This window comes from Gorilla gorilla, chromosome 4, assembly GCF_029281585.2.
Source record: "Gorilla gorilla gorilla isolate KB3781 chromosome 4, NHGRI_mGorGor1-v2.1_pri, whole genome shotgun sequence".
NCBI lineage: Eukaryota > Metazoa > Chordata > Mammalia > Primates > Hominidae > Gorilla > Gorilla gorilla.
In genome coordinates this window covers 51655480-51683076 of record NC_073228.2, presented here as the reverse complement: position 1 = coordinate 51683076, position 27597 = coordinate 51655480, and the positions used below count along the sequence as shown (strand labels likewise).

The 27597-nt window shown below is 39.6% G+C and overlaps 1 protein-coding gene across 1 annotated transcript; it reads right to left on the bottom strand.

The window, feature by feature from the left end:
- Positions 1–1680: 1680 nt before the first annotated feature.
- Positions 1681–9968, bottom strand: KRT28 (keratin 28). Its single transcript, XM_004041782.4, has 8 exons — positions 9453–9968; positions 8922–9004; positions 8240–8396; positions 7123–7284; positions 6919–7044; positions 3823–4040; positions 3150–3205; positions 1681–2562 (listed from the first exon to the last, which is right to left on the bottom strand). The coding sequence occupies exons 1-8, from the start codon at positions 9966–9968 to the stop codon at positions 2420–2422; spliced, it is 1461 nt and encodes a 486-aa protein (XP_004041830.1). The 3' UTR covers positions 1681–2419.
- Positions 9969–27597: the final 17629 nt, after the last annotated feature.

The window sequence follows — 27597 nt, the reverse complement described above, 5'->3', positions numbered from 1 at the left end:
TCGTGCCTCAGCCTCCTGAGTAGCTGGGATTACAGGGGTGTGCCACCAAGCCCAGCTAATTTTTGTATTTTTAGTAGAGATGGGGTTTCTCCCTGTTGGCCAGGCTGGTCTCGAACTCCTGACCTCAGGTGATCCAACCGCCTTGGACTCCCAAAGTGTTGGGATTACAAGAATGAGCCACTGCGCCCAGCCTATCATGTAGTTTTTTCTGCTGCTTTCCTGCTTGCCTGTGTTGCCAACTGCATAAGCGGAAAATGATGACATAGAAAGATCAAACAATCCATAGTTCCTTTTCCTTTCAGTCTTTTTACTCATTGGTAAACCAAAGGTAGAGAATGCTGGTAGAAGGTGGGTATATACAGAAGTGAAATAAAAACAATTGAGTTTGTTTTGTGCAGTGTTTTCACTGTTTTAGTAGGAAGAAAGTACATATGCATGTATGAGCTACAAATTATGAATTGTGTGATTTTGGGGATTCTGTATACAAGTTAAATGTTCTTTTGCTTGGATTTCAAACTGGCATGGCACAATATAAAAACTCATGGTAACATGTATGCCAATAATTTAGAACTTTAATTTTTCATTATGATATGGTTTGGCTCTGTACCTCCACCCAAATCTCACCTTGAATTGTAATCCCCATGTGTCAAGAGAGGGAAGTGATTGGATTATGGGGGTGGTTTCCCCCTGGTGTTCTCTGAGATAGTGTGAATTCTCACGAGATCTGATGGTTTTATAAATGGTAGTTTTTCCTGCGCCCTCATACACTCTCCCTTTCCCGCCACTATGTGAAGAAGGTCTTTGCTTCCCTTCACCTTCTGCCATGACTACAAGTTTACTGAGGCCTCCCCAGCCATATGGAACTATGAGTCAATTAAACCTCTTCTTTATAAATTACCCAGTCTCAGGTAGTTGTTTTATAGCAGTGTGAGAATGGACTAATACACTTTACTTAGAACAAAACTAAATAGCAAAAAAAAAAAAAAAAAGCAAAAAAAGAAAGGAAACAAAACAGCAACAACAACAACAACAGAAAACCCCAAATCAAAACAACAAAATCCAGGACAAATTGAAAACATAAATGCAGATGCAAGGAAACAGCTTGATATTTTAGTGCCTTTGGGTGATACATTTTTCCTGATTGTTGAACAAGGAATCCCATGTTTTCATTTGGCACTAGGTCCTGAAAATTATGTAGCTGGCCCTGAATATTGTACATTTGGAAATCATTTCTCTGTGGATTTCTAGTATTTGCTTCATCTGATGGCTTTTGGATGAAGATTTTGTAAATATCTCATTCTTTGCCACTTCTCTGAATCCCATGTGACTGGAGGATTGTGAGATAGAATTCTTTCTCTTGCTGGAGATTTTCACTGGAATCAGGCCATATACCAGAGAAATAAAGGAGCTGCTTTCCTTTTAGGCAATTTAATATTTGTTGGGAATTCCTACCATACATTTTGATCCAGAAAGGTATAAATAGTCATAATCACAAGAATCATGATGTTCATCAGCCTCATGGGGCTTCACATTCGAGAACAGGTGTTGGTGGGTTAAATTTGGCCTGCTATGTGTTTTTGTACAGACTGTGAGCTAGGAATGGCTTTACATTTTTAAATGGTCGAAAAAAGTTAAAAGAAGAATAATATTCTATGACAGGTAAAAATATTTACAGTTCAAATTTCAGCATTAATGAATTAAGTTTTATTGGAACACAGTCATGTTCATCCATTCATCTATTGTCTACGGCTGAGGTTTGTAGTTGAAATAGAGACTTTACGGCCTGCCATGCCTAAAATATTTACTATCTGGGTCTTCACAAAAGAAGCTTCTGACCCCTGTTCTAGGAAAAGTGTCACTAACACAAGCCATATTGCTGTGGATTTTTCCGGAGATTATCCTGTTTAGACAAGGAATGGTATCCTGGGTATTGTGGAAAGAAGAGTTTGAGAGAGGCTCTTGGTAAAATACCAGGAATGCGTCATCTAGTGGTGAGACTTTTCAGTCACAGGAGAATTTCTGAAGTTTTTGATTATTTGCCCACATAGACACGATGTGATTTAAAGATTATGCCTAGTGAATGTTTCATATTCAAATGCCATGTGGCGGTATTGACTATTATTTAAAACAACAGTGAAAGGCAATTAAAATATATTCCACAAGTGTTTCTCTATGAATTAGACATAGGAAAAAATCACAAATAATTATTTATTAGTCATCAGTGAATGGAAATGAATGCACATCAACTTTTTTATTTATTGGAAACAAACACTCAATATCCTGTAAAACTAAGAAAACAGGTATTTTTGCTAAGTAATGTATCTTTAAAAGTAAAAAGTGTGTATATTCTCTCTGATATTTAGAATAATGCAATTGTACAGGATCCTTTCCCAAATTATTCTTTTCTCTAAAATGACAGCTAGAAAGGAACCCTTTGTTCTGTCTTGCCGTTGGTCATTTTAGATGTCTTTTCTTCAATGGAGTGAATCCTTGATGAAAGAACTTTACCACGTTGATCTAGCTCTTCAACCACTGTCTTTACCAGTGTGGTTTTGGATAAATCTAGAAATAAAACATAGGCATACATATATTCAACCAAAAAGATTACATGACAATTCCACTGCTAGTTCAATATAATATATTATGCATATTTTTTTATTGAGGGAGTAAGTATATATTTATAATAACAGCTTGGGATAGTTTTAGCCACTTGATACTTCCCATTCAGAACAGTTTAGCTAAAACTACTTAAATATTGACTATAGTTGTAGTGTATGACTGCCATTAATGTAAAAGTATTGCTGTGATAGAAATAGAACTAGAGGGCTCATGCTTGTGATCCTAGCACTTTGGGAGGCCGAGGTGGGCAGATCACCTGAGGTCAGGAGTTTGAGACCAGCCTGGCCAACATGGTGAAACTCCGTCTCTATTAAAAATATAAAAACTAGCTGGGCATGGTGGTGGGTGCCTGTAATCCCAGCTACTCAAGAGGCTGGGGCAGGAGAATCACTTGAACCCAGGAGGTGGAGGTTGCAGTGAGCCGAGATAGCACCATTGCATTCCAGCCTGGGCAACAGAGCGAGACTCTGTCTCAAAAAAAATTAAAAAAAAGAAAAGAAAAGAAAAGAAATAGAACTAGATTTTATTACCTTTAGATGAATTCCCAGGGCTTCCTGATCCAAAGCCCTTTGATTTGGAGCATGAACTGTAAAAGAAATACAGTTTATTCTTTTATATTTCTGCTTACTATCACTTCAGAAATATTCATTGACTCAATGAATGAAATTTGTATGCCAAAAACAGGTCTTAGTTTTCTATAGAGGAAACTCAAGATTTTTATGTGTAGGAGCTGAAAGTAATTAAATGTTATCTAAAGAGAGAATATAAATAAATCTTGTTTCCATTTGATTTTTTTTTTACACCCAAGAATTTAAAACTTAAGGACATACATATATATATATGGATCCAGGTGGTTTGTACAGAGTACATTTATTTCAGGGCAGCAGTGAAATTAGGTATGCACTGAAAGAAGGATAAAGCCTGCTTGTGGGAGGTGGAGAGAATCTTGAAACCCACAGTGATTAACATGGACAACAGATGGGAATGGCTGCAGGAACATTTCCAGTCATCTAATGCAGAGGAGAACACTGTGATGTACAGGATTTGGAAGAGATGACTCTCTTCCAAAAAAACAAGAGATGGACATGCTTTTCTGCAGTGGGAATGAAAAAGAAAAGGCTTGGAAGTATGGAAGGCTAATGGGCAGCCCACATTTGTAGCTTAAAAGAGGTAAAAACTGGATTTTCAAATGGCTTTACTTACTTTCCATCTCCATCTATCAGGCGGCAGTAGGTCTCAATTTCTTTTTCCAAGTGGACCTTGACATCGAGGAGATGCTCATACTCCAGCTTCTGGCCCTCGGTCTCGGTTCTGACCTGGTGCAGCTGCTCCTCCAGGGCCCTGATCTGAGCCTGGATCTGCGCCAGCTGCGTACAGTAGTTGCTCTCGGTCTCCGTCAAGGAGCACTCCAGGGAGTGTTTCTGAGGACATCAAAGAAGCCGTGGCAAGGGATGAAAACACTCTGAGGACTAGTAGAACATTGTTTCTCAGTAATCAGCAGGATTGATCCCTGGGCAATTGTGGAAATTTGTGAGGTTTGTCACAATCAAATGGGAAAGAAAGGAGGCTGGCATTTATGAAGTGAGGGCCAGGCATGATGGACGTGGGATCCTGACCTGGGATAAATGGCCCTTTTCCCACAAGACTTTTGATGTTCCACTGGACATTGATGATATATAGGTCATATTTCTATTAAAACCAACTGATATATTAAAGCACCTTTTAAGGGTAGCAGAATAAAAAATCGATATGGGAAAACTTGTATTTTGAAATTATATATTTATTTCAGGGTTACCTGTTGTTTCCATCTTACTCTGCTACTGTCCCCGCAGATCCACTCCGCTAGTGTTCCATGGCCTTTTGTGCTACTGCTTTTTTTTTTTCTCTAATCCATCCTTGATTTTCTAGCCTCTATCAAAGGTCTTTTATTAAGGTACCTGAGATTGAATGAGTGCCTTAACAGATGTGAGATTTCAAGGCAAGAGCTATATCTCATAACACAATACAGGTCATTATTTCGACACTACTCTTATGAATATCATACTTCCTCTTTGCTACTTCTACAGTCTGTAATTTGTCTTGGCACCTGCTGCCTCCTTTAATTAAGGTAATTTTCCTCTTTCCCTTATTATAGATAAATATGTCTGGGCAATTATTACTTCTCTTGATATTAGTTATTATCCAAGTGTCCACCCCAACTTCCACTCTTTCATTTTCCTTTTCCTGTGTGGAGGAACTTCTGATCTTACATGGTTGAAAATGAAAGATTTATTAAGAGAAGATGCAAGGCTCTGCCTCTTTCATTACATTTTCTAGGGTAGTTAGGCCCAAGTATTTACCTAGTAAATACATTTTATCTTAAAATACTTGCCTTTTTATTGCATTTATGGTATTATACTTTAAAAAATAATTTTGTATATTTCTAAATCTATTACCTAGTGACTTCATTCTAGCATTGCAAAGAAGGAATTACACAATATTTGTCTTAACAGGCAGACATTGGGTCTAATGGGGCTGAGAACCTAACACTGACTTAGAGCTACTGACTTAGGCAAACAGACGTGTTACATGGAGGGTGCTGGGCTCTCCAGGAGCACGTAAGTGGAAGGAGATCAGGATGGTAATGCGGAGAGTAAGGCAACAGGTAGCAAGACGCCAGTGAGGCGTGTGCTCGGCAGCTCAAAACTTTAATTTCCCTGGTAATGCGTCCTCCTAGGGTATTCCTTTTTATGATTGCTAATATACTCATAAGTCAGAGAGGACAGCATCTCTACTTCACAGTCTTCCACTGTGAAGGCTGGCTTGTCAAAGAGGGAGGAGAACAGGATGAACTTGAAAGTTTGTACATCACAGGAAGCAAACATGTGAACATTTGTGTATTTAGACAACTCCCAACTTACAAATGACTTGTGTTCTAACTCTAGGAGATTAAGCTTAGAATTCATCATAAGACAACAGGGCCTCGGGGATGTAAGTTAGGTACTATGCTCCCATTATTCTAGAATTCAGTTATGTCCTGTGTTAAGTGGGCTTTTTATGTGTGGATTATCCTGTGAGCCCAAATTATAGTACCACTGGCTGCACAGACTCTAACTACTTTATAACATCCTTGTTTCTATGTGAAAATGCTCACAGTTCTGGTCTGGGGACTCGAAAATGTATTTCCATCAGCGTAGCTCAGAAATAGAGGGAGGATTCACTCACACAGCTCCTGCAGCAGGAACAGAGTCCTCAGGGATCTAGTTCAGGGAAGAAGGGAAATGGAGAAGAAAGGAAGGTTCCAGGAGCCCACAGTGGCAGGGGTGTCTCGGGTACCTGCTAGCAGCAGTGATGAGGGAGAGGAGAAGAAGGCCATCCTGGTTAAGTTAGGGGCCAGTCAGTGTAAAAACAAGTCTCCCATCTAAATCCGATATAGGGAGAAAGCACACACCTTTAGAGGGCGGCTAAATCAAAAGAATCTCCCGTTGTTTTGAGTCATCTTTTCCTTTTTGGCTCACTGCACTCACTTGGGTAACAGCTGCTCTCTTCTTTGTGTTACAACCTGGTGTCCTCGGGGGGCACGAAACCTCTTATGAGGAAGGGAGTCCTTAGGCCATGTGCATGCCGTAATTCTCAAAGTCGAGCCTTTTGGGCACTGCCAGCTCACACTCTAGAAGGGAAGCCATTTTTAATCCTGGGTTGACGCCATGCTGACCTTTGAAATAAGCCAGGAGCTGGTGGTATGTGCCCAAGTGGCTGAAGGCCTGGCTCCCAGGTGTGCCCTCCGGGATTTGACCTCCGTCCTGGACTCTGTGGCGATGAAGAGCCTGACAGTGCCCATGTGGCATTCAGGTGTGTACCCTCTCTTCCTCTGCCTGGTGAAACCACATGTGGCTTCTAATATGTCTTCATCAGTATCAGGAGATGCTGGTGTGATGCTGGCTCCCTGCCCTGTGTGACGCTAGCCCCACACCCCTGATCGTAGACCTGTGGCTAATTTTCTGGTGCAGCAATATTGCTGCTGTTTGTTTTGCGGACCTAAGCTGAATTACCCTGAGAAAGGATCTATGTGAAATGTCTATTTTCATGAAATGAGCACTAAGCATCAGCCAGGAAGGAAACTCCCAGTGATGTCAAGGAGGAAGAAAAAGCTCTCTTTTGAGTGTCTATGGATCTGTTTTTTCCTGCTCTCCTCCACTCTCTCTGCTAAGTATTTGCAGGCAAAGGTATAATAGGAAAAAAGAAGGAAGGGCAGAGGGAAGTGTTTCTCGGAGGCTTTCTAGAATCACAGGATCCAGGCTGACCTTCGCTGTCACCTACCGTGGCCATCAGGGACTGCAGCTGGATCTCCAGGGTCTGCAGGGTGCGCCTCATCTCGGTGAGCTGGCTCCGGGCGGAAGTGGCTGCGCCTGAGTCGTGGGAGATCTGCTGCTGCAGCGAGGCGCTCTGTAGGGCCGGGAAAAAGGGTCACACGGAGTCCCCACCCCCGGGGAGGTGTGAGCAGGGAGACGGGGCCCACCTCACCTTCTCATTGAACCAGGCCTCCGCGTCCTTGCGGTTCTGCTCTGCAAGGGCTTCGTACTCCGCTCGCATGTTGTTCAACAAAACCGCGAGGTCTACCCCCGGGGCCGCATTCATCTCCACGTTCACGTTGCCCCCAGCCGCGCACTGCAGGGCCTTCATCTCCTGGAGGGAAGCAAGAGTGTGGCTTTAGGGGCATTGCAGGTTCACACTCAGTCTGAGAAGTTCTCAAACGTGTTACTTTATGTCTCAAAGTTTGTGGTCAGGTGTATAATTTATGGCACACAATTTTTTAATTGACATATTCGGTCCATATTCATGCCAATCATCTATTTAATTAGTGAACTGTTGACCGGGCGCGGTGGCTCACTCCTGTAATCCCAGCACTTTGGGAGGCTGAGGCGGGCAGATCACTTGAAGTCAAGAGTTCCAGACCAGCCTGGCCAACATGGCGAAAACCCATCTCTACTAAAAATACGAAAATTAGCCAGGCGTGGTGGTGTGCGCCTGTAGTCCCAGCTACTCCAGAGGCTGAGGCAGGAGAATTGCTTGAACCTGGGAGGTGGAGGTTGCAGTGAGCTGAGATTGCGCCACTGCACTCCAGCCTGGCGACAGAGCGAGACTCTGTCTCAAAACAAAACAAAAGAAAACAAACAAAAAAAAAATTAGGGACCTGTTAATTAAAATTACCACCACCACCAAAAACAGTCATAGCACCCCAAGAGAAGTAATTTATTCTTTTAAATGAGAAAGGGATTTAAAGACCAGAGAGTTACTCAACATATAGTTACTGACTAAATGTCAGGTTGATGGGAATAGAACAGTAGAAAAAATCCTGAAATCCTGGCCCTCATAGGCATTCATCCTAGGGATGACCGCTGTCATTTATTGAGTGATTATTATAGGCCAGGCACTGTTCTGAGCGTGTGATATGTATTAATTCATTGAAGGCTTTTAACATCCCCTCGTAGTAGGTAGTATTATTAGACTAATCTGTCTGTATCCGTTGGCAAATTATAACAATGAACCTGAATTACTATTGTGATGTTAACCCCCAACCCGTGCCCAGTATTTAAAATGTACAGAGTTGTGACTGGACTACAGGTAAAGCTTCTCCTACCTCTTCGTGGTTCTTTTTGAGATATGTCATCTCCTCACTCAGAGACTCATACTGCAGCTCCTGGTCGGTCCTGCAGAGCGTCAGCTCGTCCAGGACTCGCCGTAATCCGTTGATGTCGGCCTCTACGTTTTGGTGAAGGGTGAGCTCATTTTCATACCTTGCGGGGCATTTAAGTGAATTTCAGTGCCAGTAAGACTACCTCAAGAAACAGAAATATTCAATCCCAATTGCTTTAAACTGAAAATTAGAAATTGAATTAGGACTGTAAATAGTATAAAAATATATGAAGAAAGCGCTCCTCCATTACCCCCACTCAATTCTGTACAGGATAATTGGAAGTTATTTCATCACACAAATTCCAATAGCATAACCTAGTTAAATAAAAATACACCATTTTGGAATTTTATTTTAGTTAATGTTTTTCCTTAGTTGACTAATGATTTACTGAGCATCTACTTTGTGCTTGGCAGTATTCTAGGCAGGCAGAGAAATATATTGATATTTTGTCCCAGGAATATAATAACTATGTATAAGTTGATTGTAACATTATAATACAAATCCTTTGCTTCCTTTTATCTTTTAGGTGATAGTTCATTCTACTTGGGATGAAATAGAAATTTTATTTAACAAATTAAATAAATAGAAACTTTTTTCTAGAGCAGGATTTTCTTCTGTCACTTACTTTAGCCTGAAATCATCAGCAGCCAGTCTGGCATTATCAATCTGCAGAATGACATTAGCATTAGTAGTAGTGGAGGAGATAATCTAGAATAAACCAAAACAGAGAACACAACAAGTAAGTATGCTTTTATGTGATTCATTATTTCAGGAAATGAAAAAGGTTACTCAAGTTTTTGCATAAAAATTTCACCTCCTTATGTAATAATCAAAATGTTTCAAGTTTAACTTTTAAAAATTAAAGACATGGTTTTATTTATTCTCATATATTCACCTAACTTTAGAACTACAATACTTTTTTATTCATATGCCTATGAATGTACTTCAACATAAACAATGGAACTAATAACATTTTAACTACATTAAAATTCATGAATCAAAGGGCCCATTTTTGAATAGTAGGAAGAATTGTTTATCTAAATAAATAAATACAAGTTACAGATAACAGTCATCAAGCATTTCTTATTGTATGTCTTTTGTTAGGTATTTCTTAGTTTTAAATACTTGGGTTAGTTCCAAATCTGTGATTTCTCACCTTATTCTTAAGATCCTCAATTGTTAGGTGATATCTGCTATAGTCATGATCAAGTCCACGGCAAGATCCAGGTCCGTATTTTTCATACCAACCCTTGATTTTTCTCTCTAATTCAGCATTTGCCTCCTCCAGAGCTCGCACATTATCCAGGTAGGATGCCAAGCGGTCATTAAGATTTTGCATGGTCACCTTCTCATTTCCAGAGAGGAGTCCCCCTTCGCTTCCAGCAAAGCCAATACAAGCAGCATTTCCAAGGGCACCACCAGCATGGCTCCCACCAGGAACACTGCCCAAGCCCCCTCCCAAGGCACAGGAAAATTCACTTCCAGCAACAGAGCCACCACATGCACCGCTGCCTGCAAAGCCTGCACCTCCATTGAGGGGTCTGACAGATCCAGCTCCAGACCTTAAGCAAACATGCCTGGATCCATTAGAAAATTGGAGAGACATGGTGTTTTGAGAAATGTTCACCTTGTCTATGCAAAACTGTAACGTCCCAAGAGAACAGAATATCATGCACTGATAATTTCTTTGGGCTTTTATATATCATTATTGGGGCATTCCTATTTGAGTTATACATGCCAAAAGAAAAATGGCATCACTTAGATTAGCATAAAATTATGTATAATTGGGTGATTTTAAAAATAATTAGTGTCTAACATCCCTAGGTGTTGCTTTGGGCTATTTCTTATCTTAAATATAATAGGGTTTGTTCTATATTAAGTTTATTAATTTAACTTCTAATTTTGAGTGAGTAATCCTTTCCTTTCATCTAGACCCTAGGCATATACTGTCATTATCTGGCGCCAGGTATTATCAAATTTTTTATAAAGTTAAGTAAGATTATGATAGAGTTCTGTGAGGTGCAGTAGGGTCTCAATTACCACGGAGGGGTATAAAGGACTGCTAATTACAGAAACAGATATTTTATCCCACCAGAAAAAAATGTGTTATTTAGAAAACAGAGGCTAGTGACATCTCTGTTCTTACCATGATTGTAACATCTATTTATTATCTTGAACAATGACACAAATACTGACCTATTATTTTGTTTAAAATAGCATGGTTATGATGTTTGGTGCTCTATGCTAAGTGCTAAAATGAAAGACATCGTGTTAACTAAATGCAGAAGTGAAAAATGCATGATTACAATCTTTAAGAAATCTATTGTCAGGTCCAGACAGGGGCTGGATCATGGTTAGCTTTCTGTGCTGGTCTAAAGAGTTTGTAGTGAATCCTAAGTAAAAAGCAGAGGGCAACATGATCAGGTTGAAATGAAACAAGGTGGTCAATTACAAGGTTGGAACAATGGTCCAGGTGAGAAGGATGAAGGCAGTGGGGATGCAGAGAAGATGGCTTTGAGAGCATATGGCAATATGATTGAATTTGGAGAGTAGGGAATAAGGCAGAATTGGGGATAACTCTTAGGTAATTAATTTTAGATTCTGGGAACTCATAATATTCACTGAGATGGGGAATAGAGGAGGAGGAAGACACTGAGTTTAGGTTTGGACCAACTGGATTTGAGGGGTTGCCAGAATGTTCCAGATGAAGGTGACTGATAGCAAGAATGACTGTTTAGAATATGTATACTGAACTGGAAAAATACTTGACTAGCAATGAGTAAAAGAAAATTGGAGGGTCCAGCTCTCATTTATAATGATGTTCAACTGCATATTTGGAAGTAATCCTGGTACAGGAATAGAAAGGATGATGATCAGACTGATGTGGGTTTTGGGATTTGAAGACAGGTCCAGAAGAAGGAAACAGTGGCAAAGAAGTTTCTGGTGTTCTTGAGAAAACAGTTGAGGCGATTGACTGTATGATCATATAGCAAGAAGAAAGTAAAACCAGAGGGACAGATGGACTGAAGAAAAGGGCAGAGGGTGAGTCATTGGGTATCCTTATGAGGTCATGGAGCAGGCGGAGTGTGAGGAGGAGATTGATAAAGGTGAAGGATGACAGGCTAAAATTGGATAGTGGAAACCAGAATTTAGAATTTTAAAGTAGGCACAACTCCAGGTGTCACCAAAGTCCACAGAGTAGTCATGAGAGTGGACCAACAGTCACTGGAACAAGAAGTCAGAAGTGGATTGGACCTGAAAGGCAAGAGGGTAGGAGGTCAGGAACTATCTGTCCGTGACATTAAATGTACCATCTATAAAGGAGTGAAGTTTCTCATGATGGCAGGAGACAGGAGGGAAGTGGGCTGTGCGCCATTGTCAAGGTTTTTGGACAATGAGGCAGAGGGGAGTGTGTGTGGTGAGGGGCCATTGGATGGCATTTGCCTCAAAAGAGGAGTCTTAGCGTAAGAATTAAGTGGCACAAAGCTAGATGTGGCATTGGGGATCTAGAGAACACAGACTCTGTCTTGAAGTCCTTATGTTAGGTGTGTGGAAGTGGGAGCAGGAGATGGAAGTGAAGAAGGAGGATGGAGAGGAGATGACAAGAAAAGATGTGGGAGAAAATGAGAGGAAAGGGGAGAGAGATGGGAATGGAGATCGAGGATGAAGGATAAGTTTCTGATAGAAAAAGTTGTTAGGACAATTCAGCAGAAAGTGGTTAATGCTATTAAAGAATCATTTCAGTTGAACTATTTTGCAGAGAGGTCTGCAGAAAAGGTTCATGTAATTGTCAAAGTACGGATAAAAAGAGTTTCCACCTCATAAGCTTGTTGAAAAACTAAATGAGATCATGCTTAGCATGGTGCCTGGCAAATGGAAAACTGTCAATGAATGGCAGCCATTATTATTACTATTGGTGTTGTTCCTAACTGGGTGTGTGAGTGTGGAGGGCCGGGACATCAGGCTGGAAGGGAAGGAGAGGTGACCAAGGAGAAGCCTCCTTCCTATTGAGGCCATGGCTGTGGAGGGTGGGGATGAAGAGGGTTGGCAGGGCAGGAAAAAGGAGGGACAAGGGACAGGGGGCACTTGGTTGGACGTGACTGGTTTTGAGTCCACTTGGTTGGATTTGACTGGGTTCAGGGAGTGATGACAAGTATAAAATTGTTTTGCCACCAGAATAGTCAGGGGTAGTCTCCTGGAATTGCCTTGGCCTAAACAGTCTGGAGCCTAATTAGCTGGTGCTGAGGGTGGCTCGCGTGTGGCCTCTAAGATGCATTTTCTGGACAAAGTTGTAGGATATTTTTAGAGTTGCAAAGAGCCTTAGACATCACCTAATTTAGCCCCTTATTTGGCAGTTCAGGGCAACTGAGACTCAGAAATGTTGAACAATTTCCTCAGAGCTGTGAGGGATAGGCCAGGTGAAAACGTGGCATATGTTCAAGTTGACCTTGGTATTCTGGCACCGTGAACATATTTAGACATAAGTAATTACTCTATGATGCATGCTCATACAAATACTCACTTTATATGTTGCCATTTGTAGTCTTTTTTTAAACATTGGCAACCTCTTTAATATCTAGAGACTAGATATTATAAAATTAGGACTCATTTGTCCAGTATGTGCACAATATACACAGTATAACAAAGTTAAATAAAATGCATGTAACACATAGGGAAATATATAATCTGAAATTTTCTAGCATACACCATCCATAGTCTTAACATGCGTGAGTTGTAAAATGATTCTAATTGAATTGCTGAGATTTAACTATAAGGAATTAGAATATGAAAATGTAGAAAGAATTGCAAATCTCTCATTTATTACTAAACTCCAAATAATAATCAGACAACTCATTGGTGTAACGTGTCTGTATCCTTTATAAGTAAGTAAAATGTTTCCAAAAGGCCATTTTACAACAAGAAAAGAAACAACAATGCATTGCATACTTGAAAATTGCTAAGAGAGTAGAATTTAAGTGTTTTCACCACAAAAGATGATACAGATATGGGGTGATGTGTGTGTTAATTACTTTGACTGAGCCATTCCACAATGTACACGTATTTTCTTTTTGTCTTTTTTTTTTAACTTTTCTTAATCAAAAGAAAACTGGGTTTTTTTCCTTTAAAAATGTATACATATTTTAAAACATCACCCTGGGTTTTTTTTGTTTTCTTTAAAAAGTACATATATTTTAAAACATCATGTTGTACAACATAAATATACACAATTATAATTTGTTAATTTAAGAAACAAATGAAAACAACAAAAAGAAAAAATGACAAACTATTTCTTTAAAAAGTATATGCTTAAATAAGCGGATTCTCCTTTTCAGCCAGCGTCTGTCATTAGGATCCTGACCATCCCAGTTGCCGGCCACGCTCACCCCTCTCCTTCCACCAGGGGGCAGGGCTCGTTTACATATGGATTTCGCCGCGCAGATGCCAGGGGCGGAACCTCCTCTCCAGCCTGGGTCCCTGCTGTCCTCAGGTGGAAACGATTAAACCTCTGCAAAGAAGCAGCTTCAGCATTTAATTTTGTGAAGTTACAGAGTGTGATAAGTACAAAGACACGATGGCCTTACATTGATATGCTGCTTTACAGCTTCCAAAGGGATTTCTTGTATATGATCTCATTTGAACCTTACAATGAAGGTGGGAATTAGGAAGAGAGAGGTTTTCTTTCCCTGTTTTAAAGATAAGGAAACAGAGGAACCATTCAAGGATACACAGTGTGAAACTGGATGGACAAGGCCCAGAACGCGCCTTGTGTCTCGGTGAGGTGGTCCTTTCAGTTCATAATTATCTTAAGGTCAGGTAGAGAAATGAAAACCAAACAATGCAAAAATCTGTCTTTAATGTCTTTAATTTGTCTTCTTAAAAATTCTTTGCAGAATTTCGAATTAATAGCAAAATAAAATTTTTGGCTACAGTTCTGCTATCAGGTGTCATTCATTCATTCACTCATTTGTTCAGCCAAGAAATATTTAGTGATCACCTATTTTTTTAAAACGTTTATTTTAGGTTCAGGGATACATGTGCAGGTTTGTTATATAGGTAAACTCATATCATGGGGGTTTGCTGTGCAGATTATTTTGTCATTCAAGTACTAAGCCTAGTGCCCAGTACTTTTTTTTTTTGATCTAGTGAACACCTATTATGTGCCAGGCATTGCGTTAGTGGCGGGTGGTACCAAGGGGAAGAAAATAGAGGCCTTCTCAACTCTCATGGAACTTATTGTTTATTGGGGAGTTGAGCCTTAAGCAAATAAGCATAAAATTACAAATTGCTGTAAAAATTAGGGAAGGAAGGAATATGGAACTATTAGGGGAGGACCTAATTTAGATTAAAGCAATCCTTTTGAAGAAATGACATTAAGCAGACACTGGAAAGATGAGAAAGAGATTGCTAGGCAAGGGGGTGGGCGAAGAGGCATTCTGGGAGGGGAAGAAAATATAAATAAAATAAAGTTTTTTCTTTTAGCTTGAGAAGGGAAGGGTATGGTGCCTTCAAGGAACTGGAAGAAAACCATTATTGCTGGTGGTGAGTGTGCAGGGAGAGAGGACTGCAGAGGGCTGCCCATGAAGAGATTTATTGGACCAGGCTAGGGATTTTGAATTTGAACCCAAGCATAAAGGGAAGCCATTGAGAAGTTTAAGTAGATGAGTGATGGAGAATGGATGGGAGGGGAGTGAGAGTGTGTCGGGGGAAACCATTACAAAGCCAGTTGCAGTAATTCAGATGAGCCAGGGTAGTTAAGATAGAAGTGGATGGAATTGGGATAATTTTGGAGAATGTCTTTATTGCACCTGGTAATACATAGCTGTGGTAAGGATGGGGAGGACAGGAATAGAGAAGAATTAAAGATGATTCTTGAGATAGGCAAAATAATGGCCCTACCAAAGATGTCCACGTCCTAACCCCCAGAACCTGTGAATACATTACCTTCCATGGCAAAAGAAACGTTACAGATGTGATTAAATTAAAGATATTAAGATGGGGAGATTATCCTGGATTATCTGGGTGGACCCAATATAATCATAAGGGTCCTTAGAAGGAGGAAGGAGTGTCAGAGTCAGAAAAGGCAATGGGATAGTGGAAGCAGAGACGGAGATTGGAAGATGCTATGCTGCTGTCTTTGAAGATGAAGGATGGGGCCATGAGCCAAGACATGCATGTGGCTTCTAGAAGCTAGAAAAGGCAAAGAAATTGATTGTTTCCAAACGGTGAGTGATGGTGCTAGCATTTGCAGCTGTGGTTGTTTCCACTGTGTTGTGCTGTCTTCTGGGATTATGTCACCAACTATCAATACCCTACTACCGATGTTGATCAGAAATAAAGATTCTGGGCTGGGTGCTGTGGCTCATGCCTGTAATCCCAGCACTTTGGGAGGCTGAGGTGAGTGGATCACTTGAGGTCAGGAATTTGAGACCAGCCTGGCCAACATGGCAAAACCCTGTCTTTACCAAAAACACAAAAATTAGCTGGGGATGGCCACGTGTACCTGTAATCCCAGCTACTCGAGAGGCTGAGGTGTGAAAATCACTTGAACCCCGGATTTGGAGGTTGTAGTGTGCCAAGATCATGCCACTGCACTCCAGCCTCGGTAATAGAGTGAGACTATCATCTCAAAAAAAAAATTAGCGAGGCATGGTGGCAGGCATCTGTGGTGTCAGCTATTCGGGAGATGAGATAGGAGGATTTCTCGAGCCCAGCAGGTAGAGGCTGCAGTGAGCTGTGGCAACAGAGTGAGACTTTATCTCAAAAACAAATAACAGCAACAACAACAAAGAAATAAAGATTCTGTAGAGATATCACATGGATCACAGTTTTGAAGTTGGGTACCTCAGTGTAGTATTTGTAACTATGCCCCCAGTTGTTCTATAATGCTCTTCCCAACCTTTTAAAATATTTAATTTCTACCATCCACCAAGGCTCAGTTCAAGAGCCACATCTTCTAGCAAACCTTCCCTGACATTCCGTTCTGATTTGGATGTCACGGTGCCTTGTCCATGGTCCTTAGCCCCCGACATGTACATTTTCTATGGCATGTATCACAGGGAATGGCTATGTCTTAACTTATTATCTCCATGGCCTAGCACATTGCCTTCCTCAATGATATTTGTTGAATGAATGAATGAATGTATCCCACCCACTGAATTAAAGTCTCAGGGACTCCAAATCCCTACCCTCCTCCTGGCAAGGTCCTGGGGATGATTGTTCTGAAAAGGGCTGGTGTACCAAGCCCTTGATGTAGTTCAGCAGCTTCATCCGTTGTCGGACACAGCTGTTTCTGCTACACCATTCCTCTGCTCTGTTCATGGTGGTGAGGGGTTTTTTTTGCACAAGCATTTGCAGCTTTTATGAAGCTCCCATAGGTAACTGTTTATTTCAGTCCTTCTCTTGGTTCCTGAGAAAGAGGGGAACAAATAGCACCGGTGAGTGAATTGGAAAGCATTTGAGTGACACTACCCAGATTTGCACCTAGAAGTGTCGTCACTGGTTATGATCCAGTGTCTCAAGCCCCTAAATTACCTGCTGTGGGGGAAGTTGCTATTATTGGGGGCAGTCTTTAACAGAGTTTAGGTGTTTACCATGAAGAAAGTCGTGAAGATGGAGAGCTAGAAAAGTTCCTAGCACTTGGGAGAGCCTGGATGGCATGAATTATTTTTTCCATTTTTTTAAACCCCAGCATCTCTGGATTTGCCTTGGGAGGTCTTGTAGTCCATGTACTCACTTGTAGGTGACTCACTGATTTTGTCACTGGCTTAACCAATATTTATTGAGCCTCAGCTTGTGTGTTGAGAATTGTGCTAGGTGTGGGTTTACAGCTACCTATGAGTAAGGCAGACAGACCTAACCTTGCTGAGATTAAAATCTAATTTACAAAAGGACTACCCAAGGTGTTACCAGGGACATGCTGACAAGATTTTTTCCTACGCTCTGTCATCCAGGCTAGGGTACAGTGGCACAATCTAGGCTCACTGCAACCTCCACCTCCTAGGTTCAAGGGATTCTCATGCCTCATCCTCCTGAGTAGTTGGGGTTACAGGCACATGCCACCACGCCTGGCTAATTTTTGTATTTTTTAGTAGAGATGGGGTTTCACCATGTTGCCCAGGCTGGTCTTGAACTCCTTCCCTCATGTGATCTGCTCACCTTGGCCTCCCAAAGTGCTGGGATTACAGGCGTGAGCCACTGTATCTGGCCGCTGTAGAGACTCTTGATACACCAGGAATGAAAGCCTAGTCCTCAATCTCTGTGCAAGGGGTACTGCTGCTGAGGGCATATTTTGGAAGTGTGTGTGTCTATGTGTGAATGTGTACACATGTGGTCATCATAATGATAGGGGTTGTTGCTGGCATTTGGGGTCGGGGAGGGATGCCAGACATAATGAAATGCATGATACAGTCCTGGACATCAAGGAATTGTCCTGTGTTCCACATGACTTTTGAACCATGAGCTATTCATGAAAGTGAAAAACCTGTTTATAATTACCTGAATCTGGAAACGAATTCTAAGTTATGTAAAAACACAAAGTTTTTTTTTTGTGTGTGCAAAGTTGTAACTGAATTTTTTTAGGAATGTAATTGCTGTATAAATCAAGGAAGATTGTACTTAAGGTTATTTTGCCCAGAATTTGATCAAGGGTTGTTTAAAAAATCCCATCACCAACAACATTGCTGCTCATTGTATTTAAGTCAGTGATGTGCCCACGTTTTATCAGTCTCTCTTCATTTGTACCTTTTTGCATTCTCGCTGGTTTTGCATATAGATGCAATCATTTGACTACTTCATTACATCTTCTGGTACAATCATACTCGAACGTTTCCGTATTGAAATGCAAATATTTTTATTACAAGTTATCTTTCCTTCTGTTTTTCTTTTACATCTATCATTAACCTTTCTACACACTATAGATTATAATCATAGATAATATAACCTTCCCATGCATAGTTTCTTTATCTTTTCTTTTCTTTTTTTTTTTTTTTGAGACGGAGTCTTGCTCTTGTTGCCCAGACTGGAGTGCAATGGTGTGCTCTCAGCTCAGTGAAACCTCCGCCTCCCGGGTTCAAGCAATTCTCCTGCCTCAGCCTCCTGAGTAGCTGGGATTACAGGCATGTGCCACCACACCTGGCTAATTTTTATATTTTTGGTGGAGATGGGGTTTCACCATGTTGGCCAGGCTGGTCTCAAACTCCTGACCTCGTGGTCTGCCCGCCTCAGCCTCCCAAAGTGCTGGGATTACAGGTGTAAGCCACCATGCCTGGCCAGTTTCTATATATGATATATAAAAATGTATATATGAAACACAGAAGTGATAAGTATATGTTTTGTACATGTGATATTTATAGTACCCACCCCTGCTCCTCCTCCGTATACTAGGATAAACTGTGTGTTGGAAGGATATATTACCTATGAATTTCATTTCTCAATAGTAAAGGGGGTGAATCAAAATATTTGCTATAAAAAAGGAATGTAAGTCAGAACTACTGGCAAAATATAGGAAGGAGCAGGGCTAAGCACTACAGAGCACTGGTCTCCAAGTAAAGTATGTACTTTTAGGAGATGTAGGCAACCCACTGGGTGGGAGGAAGAGGGTGTCAGAACTTCTATTTAAGTTTTTGTATTAGAAAGTAAGAATTAAACTAAACTCATATTTAATATAAGAATGACATTGGCATTCTGATTTTATCTTTATGTCAATCTCTCTTCTCAATCAGCTCAAAAGATATTCTGAGAAAAGAATGTTCACCCCACAATGTAGAGAAGTGGATAGTGACATCTTCATTTGCTTGCAATGCACTGTGACATTGCAGTTTATGTCCATTGTATTTCAGGATTGTATTTGCTGCTTTTAATGGAGCGAATCCCCCCTCCCCACCAGAAACAGCAAAGAAACAGCAACTGGAAGATAACAGAATCATGAAAGCATGACTGAAGAACAAAAAAATGGGAGAGCTGACACTTCCACTTCTGTTAAGAGTTCTTTGCCAGCCACATTATTGGGTAAAATATAATACAATAATCATCATAATGGTGGTATTATATTCCACAAGAAATCAGCTGATAAAATTTGGAGTTCTCAAAAAGATTATTTAAAATAAGGATTTGGGTCTACAGTCTTTATGCTAAATACATGTTGTGCATTGAGCTATGTGATAGTATATATACACATACATATATTTTATATAATTTAAAAATAAATATGGACATCTTGGGGGTGCATACTCAAATGTTTTTACTGTAATAAGAAATGTCTAGTAATCACTGCTCTAGAGGAAGGAGCTCTAGGCTTGAAATCAGAAATCCCAGATATAAGACCTAGGTCTGCCAGCTGCTATCCATGAGACCTTGGGGAAATCATTACATATTTCTGAACCCTGCATATGTCCCCAGGTTGTTCTGAAGATGATTTCTACATAGAGGTGTAAGTATATTGAGAATTGCAAAGATCTGTGCACACACACAGTGTTACACTGTTCTTCTATACTACTTCTTGACATACTTTGGTATGTCCTGACTGCATAACACAGTATCCCGCACATGGAGATAATTATAATTCTAAGTAGTGTTTATGAACAATAGAGTCTTATCACTGTTTAAATGGCTTTCCATAATTAGAACAGAGTGGAAATTCCAGTGTGCTTATTTCATTTTTCCCCTCTTAACACAGTTTCCACAAATAAATACTGTAAAGCATGGTGTTCCTGCCAAGATGTGATATCTTAGTCTTTGTCCCCATTTTTGCAGAAGGTAATCAGCTCTACTGACAGGGCAGATGAAAAAACAGTGAAATAATAGAAAGTTTAATTTGAATGTGTATGTAGATTACCTGTAGACGTTTTGGAAGGCATAGGTTGCTAGAGATCATCTCAATTGTACAGGGAGGACTATTGCATTGTCAAGCTCCCATGGCAACCTGGGCTTACTTCTGTGTAGTGCTTTCTACCATGTCTGTGTAGTTGTACATCTATTTCTACTTCTGAGTTCTTTGAAGGCAAGGACTGGGTTTCATTCATTATTTTTAATCACCGTTGCCTGGCACAGTGCTTGACACTGCAGAATGAATGATCAACCAATACATATTTTAATGCATACTGTGAACCAAGGTCTATGATAGGCGTTGGATTGATTTATATAAATTCCAGTTATTTTTTAAAGGCAGAAAATGATAGTTGGGTTTGGGGAGATGTCAGCGAAAGGGAATAGGTGATGGGCAGTAGTGAGACTGTTACGCATTCTTTTTCCAAAGAGAAAGTGGAAGATGGACTTTTGATTGGAGAAAAATCTTGGCAGGAAGATCACCATGGAGCGTAGAAGGGTGAGGATACACCTAGGTGAGAGGAGACATTGCCGTGAGTTTTATGTTTCTTTTGGCTTGGCATCAAGTAGCGATTACATACCAACTCCTTTTATCTCTTCCCACCATAAGTAACCCAGTTGTCCAAACATTACTCATTCACATTCCCAAACCAACTACCAAAACAACATTCCAGGAGAAGCAGGAGTTTTAAAGGTTGTGCGTTATGACACCTCCATCTTTTCTGTCTAATAACAGGCTGCACAAATATAAACGTGTGATTACAGGCAGGCTATGGTTCAACTTTAATTAATCCGTTGGTTCTATAGATTAAGAATATGATTCACAAAGTTTGTTCATTAAAAAATCCATTATAAGGAAATTATTTACCTGTGCTATTTTTTTTTTTTTTTTGCTATAAAGAAATTTTCATGCTCTTTAGTCCTCAGGGTACAAGCTTTTTTTGGAGCTGAAAATACAGCAGAAACTGACCACACTAGAAAAATAAAAAGCTAAATGTTCAATTGCTGTTTTTAATTTTAATTTTTTTTAAAAGTCAGGTTTATTGAGGTTTAATGTGCATAAAGTAAAATTTACCTTTTTTTGGTGTATAGTTCAATTAATTTTGACAAACAAATTCAGTTGTACAATGGCCACCATAAACAAAATAGAGAATATGAGAATACTTCCATCATTCCAAAAAATCCTCTTGTACCTCTTTGTGGTAAACACACTCCCTTTACCCTCTGACAATCTCTGATCTGTTTTTAGCTCTGCAGTTTGACTTTTCCTTGAATGTCATATCAATGAGCTATAATATATAGCCTTCTGAGTCTAGCATCTTTCACTTAGCATAATGCTTTTGAATTTCAAGATGTAATGTGGTCTGTTTCTTTTGTAGCATTTAATATATGGGTGTACCATATTTTTTTCCATTCACTAGTTTATGGGCATTTGGGCTATTTTCAGATTTCATGATTATGAATAAAGCTGCTCTAAATTTTCCTCATAGGTCTTTATGTAGATATTTTTATTTCAGTTGGATAAATGTCTATGAGTGAGATTGCTAGATTGTATGTTAAGTCTATGTTTAACACGATGAGAAACTGCCAAACTATAATTTTGCATTCCCACTAGCAATATATGAGGGTTCCAGTTGCTCAGAATCCCTACTTGCACTTGGTATTGTCCATCAAAAAAATTTTTTTGAGTCATTCTAATAGTTGTATAGTGGTATGTTTAGAATTTGTATTTCCCTAATGTCTAATGATGTCGAGCATCTTCTTTGTGTGCTTATTTGCCATTTGTATCTCTTCTTTGATAAAGTATCAGTTCAAATCTTTTGTCCATTTTTTAATTGGTTTGTGGTTTTTTTCTTGTTATTGAGTTGTAGTTTTTTATATTTATATTCTATATGCCAGTCCTTTATAAGATTTGTATTTTGTGACTATTTTCTCCCAGTCTTTGGCTTTTTAAAATTATTTTGACGGTGACTTTCAATAGATGACACAAACAAATGGAAAAACATCATATGCTCATGGATTGGGTGAATAATGATATTGGGTCAATATTGTTAAAATGACCATACTGCCCAAAACGAACTACAGGTTCAATGCTATTCCTATCAAATCACCAATGTAATTTTTCACAGAACTAGAAGAAACTATTCTAACATTCATATGGGACCGATGAAGATCATGAATAGCCAAAGTAATCCTAAGTGAAAAGAACACAATGAAATACAAATGGGCTATATAATGATCAAAATACATGAGCAGATGTTTCACCAAAGAGGAGATACGGATGGCAAATAGCCACATGAAAAGCTGTTCAGGCCAGACACAGTGGCTCACGCCTGTAATCCTAACACTTTGGGAGGCTGAAGTGGGTGGATCACCTGAGGTCAGGAGTTTGAGACCAGCCTGGCTGACATGGTGAGACCTCATCTCTACTAAAAATACAAAAATTAGCTGGGCACAGTGGCGCATGCCTGTAATCCCAGCTACTCAGGAGGCTGAGGTAGGAAAATCGCTTGAACTTGGGAGGCAGAGGTTGCGGTGAGCCGAGATCGCTCCACTGCACTCCAGCCTGGGTGCCAGAGAAAGACTCTGCCTCAAAACAAGAAAAAAGAGAGAGAGAAAAAAGAAAATAAAAAGAAAAGCTATTCAGCATCATTTTCCATTAGGGAAATGCAAATTAAAACTTCAGTGAGCTATAAGTACATACCTATTAGAAAAATACTGATAATGCTAAATACTGATGAGGATGCGGAAAAATTTGCTCTCCCATTTATTGCTGGTGGCAATATAAAATGGTACAGCTTCTCTGGACAACAGTTTGGCGGTTTCTTACAAAACTGAACATGCACCTACCATATGACCTAGCAATTATGTGCTTGGACATATAACCCAGAGAAATGAAAACGTATGTTCACACCAAAACGTGTACACAAATGTTCAGTCTCAAAAGGTTACATACTGTGTGATTACACTTATATAGCATTCTCTAAATGGTAAAACTATAGAGATGGAGATTAGTAGTTGCCAGGGGACAGGAACTGGGAAGGGAGTGTTGAGGTACACATGTGAATACAAAAAGGTAGCATGAAGGAGTTCTTTTGTGGTTATGAAATGGTTCTGTATCTTGATTTGGGTGGGGGTACAAAAATTGTACCCATACATGGGGTACAATTGCACAGACACACAATTTTTTTTGGTTTGTGGTTTTTTTCTTGTTATTGAGTTATAGTTTTTTATATTTATATTCTATATGCCAGTCCTTTATAAGATTTTTATTTTGTGAATACACATGCAGGTTAGGAAAAACAAAAACTGAGTAAGCTCTGTAGTTAAACAGTGATGTACCAATGCCAATTTTTAAATTTTAGATATTATACCCTAGCCTATAGAAGATGTCTCTATTTGGGGAAGGTGAGTCAAGAGTACACTGGACTCTACTATTTTTGCAATTTCCAACGAGTCTATAATTATTTCAAAATTTAAAAAATGTGATTACACCTTTTTTTCTGCTTTTTTTTTTTTTACTACTTATATGGATGTTTAAGACACTCATTTGGATTATTTCTAGTATGTTTGTTATGGGTTTAATAGTTTATCATTTACTGAATAAACCTTACTTTCTTAGGGTTTAGATTCTTCCTTTATCATACACTAATGTCCATTTATATGTAATCATTTCCTACACTCTTAGTTCCAGTGATGAATTAAATTGTGCTTCAGTTTCTTCATCTGTAAAATGGAGATAATAATAGTATATATGTCATAGAGTTCATTCCTTCAAAAACGATATTTTTGGTACCTAACCTGTGTTAGTCACTGTTCTAGTGCCTCAGGATACATGAATGGATAAAGTAGACGAAGATCAAGTGTTGTCTTTCTGGAGTGTACCGTCTAGCAGGGGAAAAGGATGACTAATAATGAATACATTGTATAGTAAGTTGGAAACAGTGCTGTGAAAAAAAGAAAAAGTGGAAAACCTAGGCAATACCATTCAGGACATAGGCATGGGCAAAGACTTCATGACTGAAAAACCAAAAGCAATGGCAACAAAAGCCAAAATTGACAAATGGGATCTAATTAAACTAAAGAGCTTCTGCACAGCAAAAGAAACTATCATCAGGGTGAACAAGCAACCTACAGAAAGGGAGAAAATTTTTGCAATCTACCCATCTGACAAAGGACTAATATCCAGAATCTACAAAGAACTTAAACAAATTTACAAGAAAAAAACAAACAACCCCATCAAAAAGTGGACAAAGGAAATGAACAGACTTCTCAAAAGAAGACGTTTATGCAGCCAACAGACATATGAAAAAATGCTCAACATCACTGGTCATCAGAGAAATGCAAATCAAAACCACAATGAGATACCATCTCACACCAGTTAGAATGGCGGTCATTAAAAAGTCAGGAAACAACAAATGCTGGAGAGGATGTGGAGAAATAGGAACGCTTTTACACTGTTGGTGGGAGTGTAAATTAGTTCAACCATTGTGGAAGACAGTGTGGCAATTCCTCAAGGATCTAGAACTAGAAATACCATTTGACCCAGCGATCCCTTTACTGGGTATACATCCAAAGGATTATAAATGATGCTACTATAAAGACATATGCACACGTATGTTTATTGTGGCACTATTCACAATAGCAAAGTCTTGGAACCAACCCAAATGTCCAGCAATGATAGACTGGATTAAGAATCTGTGGCACGTATACACCAGGGAATACTATGCAGCCATAAAAAAGGATGAGTTCATGTCCTTTTCAGGGATATGGATGAAGCTGGAAACCATCATTCTGAGCAAACTATCACGAGGACAGAAAACCAAATACCACATGTTCTCACTCATAGGTGGGAGTTGAACAATGAGAACACATGGACACAGGGTGGGGAACATCACACACCTGTTGTGGGGTGGGGGGCTGGGGGAGGGATAGAATTAGGGGAAATACCTAATGTAAATGACGAGTTAATGGGTGCAGCCAACCAACATGGCACACGTATAACTACGTAACAAACCTGCACATTCTGCACATGTACCCTAGAACTTAAAGTATAATAATAATTAAAAAAAGTGGAGCAGATAGAGGAGTTGGGAGATTGGCGGGTAAAATTTTAAGCGGAAAATCAGAGTAGGTCTTAAAGAAAAAGTGACAACTGTGCAAAGGCTTGAAGGAGGTAAGGAAGACCATCTTGTTAAAGAATATTAACCAAGGTAACATCAAAAGAGAAATGGAGAGACATCAAAGAATTTTGATCAAATATAATTAGACTTACAATTTGATCTAATATAATTAGACTTACATTTTAAAAGGATAACTATGGTTCTGTGTTGAAAATAAACTGTAGGGTAGTAGCTAAGCTTAAATGAGTTCATATACATGTTATATGTACTGAGTCTACCTACCTATCTGTATCTATCTATCTATCTACCTATCTATCTATCTATCTATCTATCCATCCACACATTTACCCACCTACCTACCTATCTATCCATCCATCATTTACTCAGAACAATGCCTGGTGTGATTTAAAGGCTATTATTATCATTATTTTCATTGTCAAGCTTAGTTTAACCACAACTACCTCATATAAGGTAGCTATCCCTTATTGTATAGGTAAGTAAACAGACTCAGAAGGGTTGAAGTAACTTGTCCAAAGGTACATAATTTGAAAATGCCAGTGCCAGGATAGGAAGTCCAGGGATCACTGTGTTTCAGTTGCATGCTCATAAACCATGAATAAGCTCTTTCCCTAATTCCCATTCTCAAAATGCAATATAGATGAGAAATATTAGATGCATCCTATTTAACCTTAATCGAGTTACTTCCCTGACAAAGATGACCCTAACAAAGCTATTTCTTCACTCCCAAGCAAAATATCAAGCCATCATGGGCACCAAGATTAGGGTGCAAAGCTTTTAGGCCTTTAGCATCATGAGAGAACATCTTTGGGGAAACAGGATTTTATTGTGTAATATTTTTCGACATGGGTGCCGAATTCGCTCTGCCCATCTAATTAGGCACTACCCTGCTTAAATAGCAGGATTCTGTAATGACTTTAGAATCTGTAAGAATGCATACAGAATTTTTTGATTAATAGGTACATGCAAATTTATTTGGTAAAAATAGTGCCCTGTGCTATTTAATAATTTTTAAAAATAATTCTGTAATTTTTTTTACTATAAATACCAATGTCCTTATTAAAGACAAGTGGCTTATTTAGACAGATTATCTTTATTAAACCATAGTGTTGGGCACTGTGGCATGTGCCTATAATCCCAGCTACTCAGAGACTGAGGTGGGAGGATTGCTTGAGCCCAGTTCAAGACTAGCACGGGCAACACAGTGAGACTTTGTCTCATTAAAAAAAAAAAAAAAAAAAAAAAAGGCAAAAACAAACCATAGTTATCCAAGTCCAATCAAGAAAGCAGCTGTTTATCTGGGATAAAGTATTTACTTTATCAGAGAGAATATAAATAATTGTTTAAGGAGGTATTGCAAGATTGAAATGGTAAGACAGGACCACGATGTATGCAGACTTTTCAGGAATGAAAGTTTGGGTCACCATCCAACCACATAGAGGACTCTGACTGCTAAGATTGTGGCTTGGGGGAGGAGGGCAGAATGGGTAGAAGGACAAACTTAACAGCAAGCACTGCTATCTCATAGTAACATATGTGTATTTGCCTCGTATCAGTGGTATTTAACATACAAAATCTATTTCTTCAGAATAAGGTGAATGGTAACCTCAGATTATAAGTACAATAGGTCCCGGGGATTTGGTTAACCTTATAACACATATTTTAAAAGATGGTGTTTCTGAACAGCAGGCTTATAGCACTATTTACACAGTAGGAGTTCAGAGTCCTTACACAGCAACATAAGGACTTCACAGTGTTTCAGGGCTCTACGCAGTGAGGCATGTTGGGACTTCAATAGTGGATCTGAGAAGACTGGCTCCCAAGAAGGTTAGCTGGTACAAATATCCAGAGGCATGTGAGCATTTAGACATTTAGGCATTTAGAGGCACATGAACGAAAATGGAGAGCCTCTGGGCTGTGCTAATATTTGGTGCTAAGCAGGTTATGAAGCCTTGACTATAGGGAAATCCATCCCATTGAAACAAGGCTCCTGTCATCAATTTGGGGTACAGAGGGTAGTGTCTACAGAGTGGAGTGCCAACAAATGGCATGGGGATCAGGGCTCAGATCTGGAGCTCAAATCAAGGATACTGAGGAAAGCTGCTACTTGGTGGACATGAGTAATCCAAGAACTCATCAGAGGACACAAGGTAGTCTAAGGGACACGCCAGCTTATTCCCTTCATAGGATCCCCAGTAGAGTACTAAGTAATGTTGGCTGGGTTCTTATTGGCTGAGGGATGTGATTGGGCTATGAAAGTATAAGGTCTTTAGTCCTGATCACTGGGCACAGTTGGGGAAGGCAGAGACCTACTGGTGTCCTTTTGGTTACACTGGC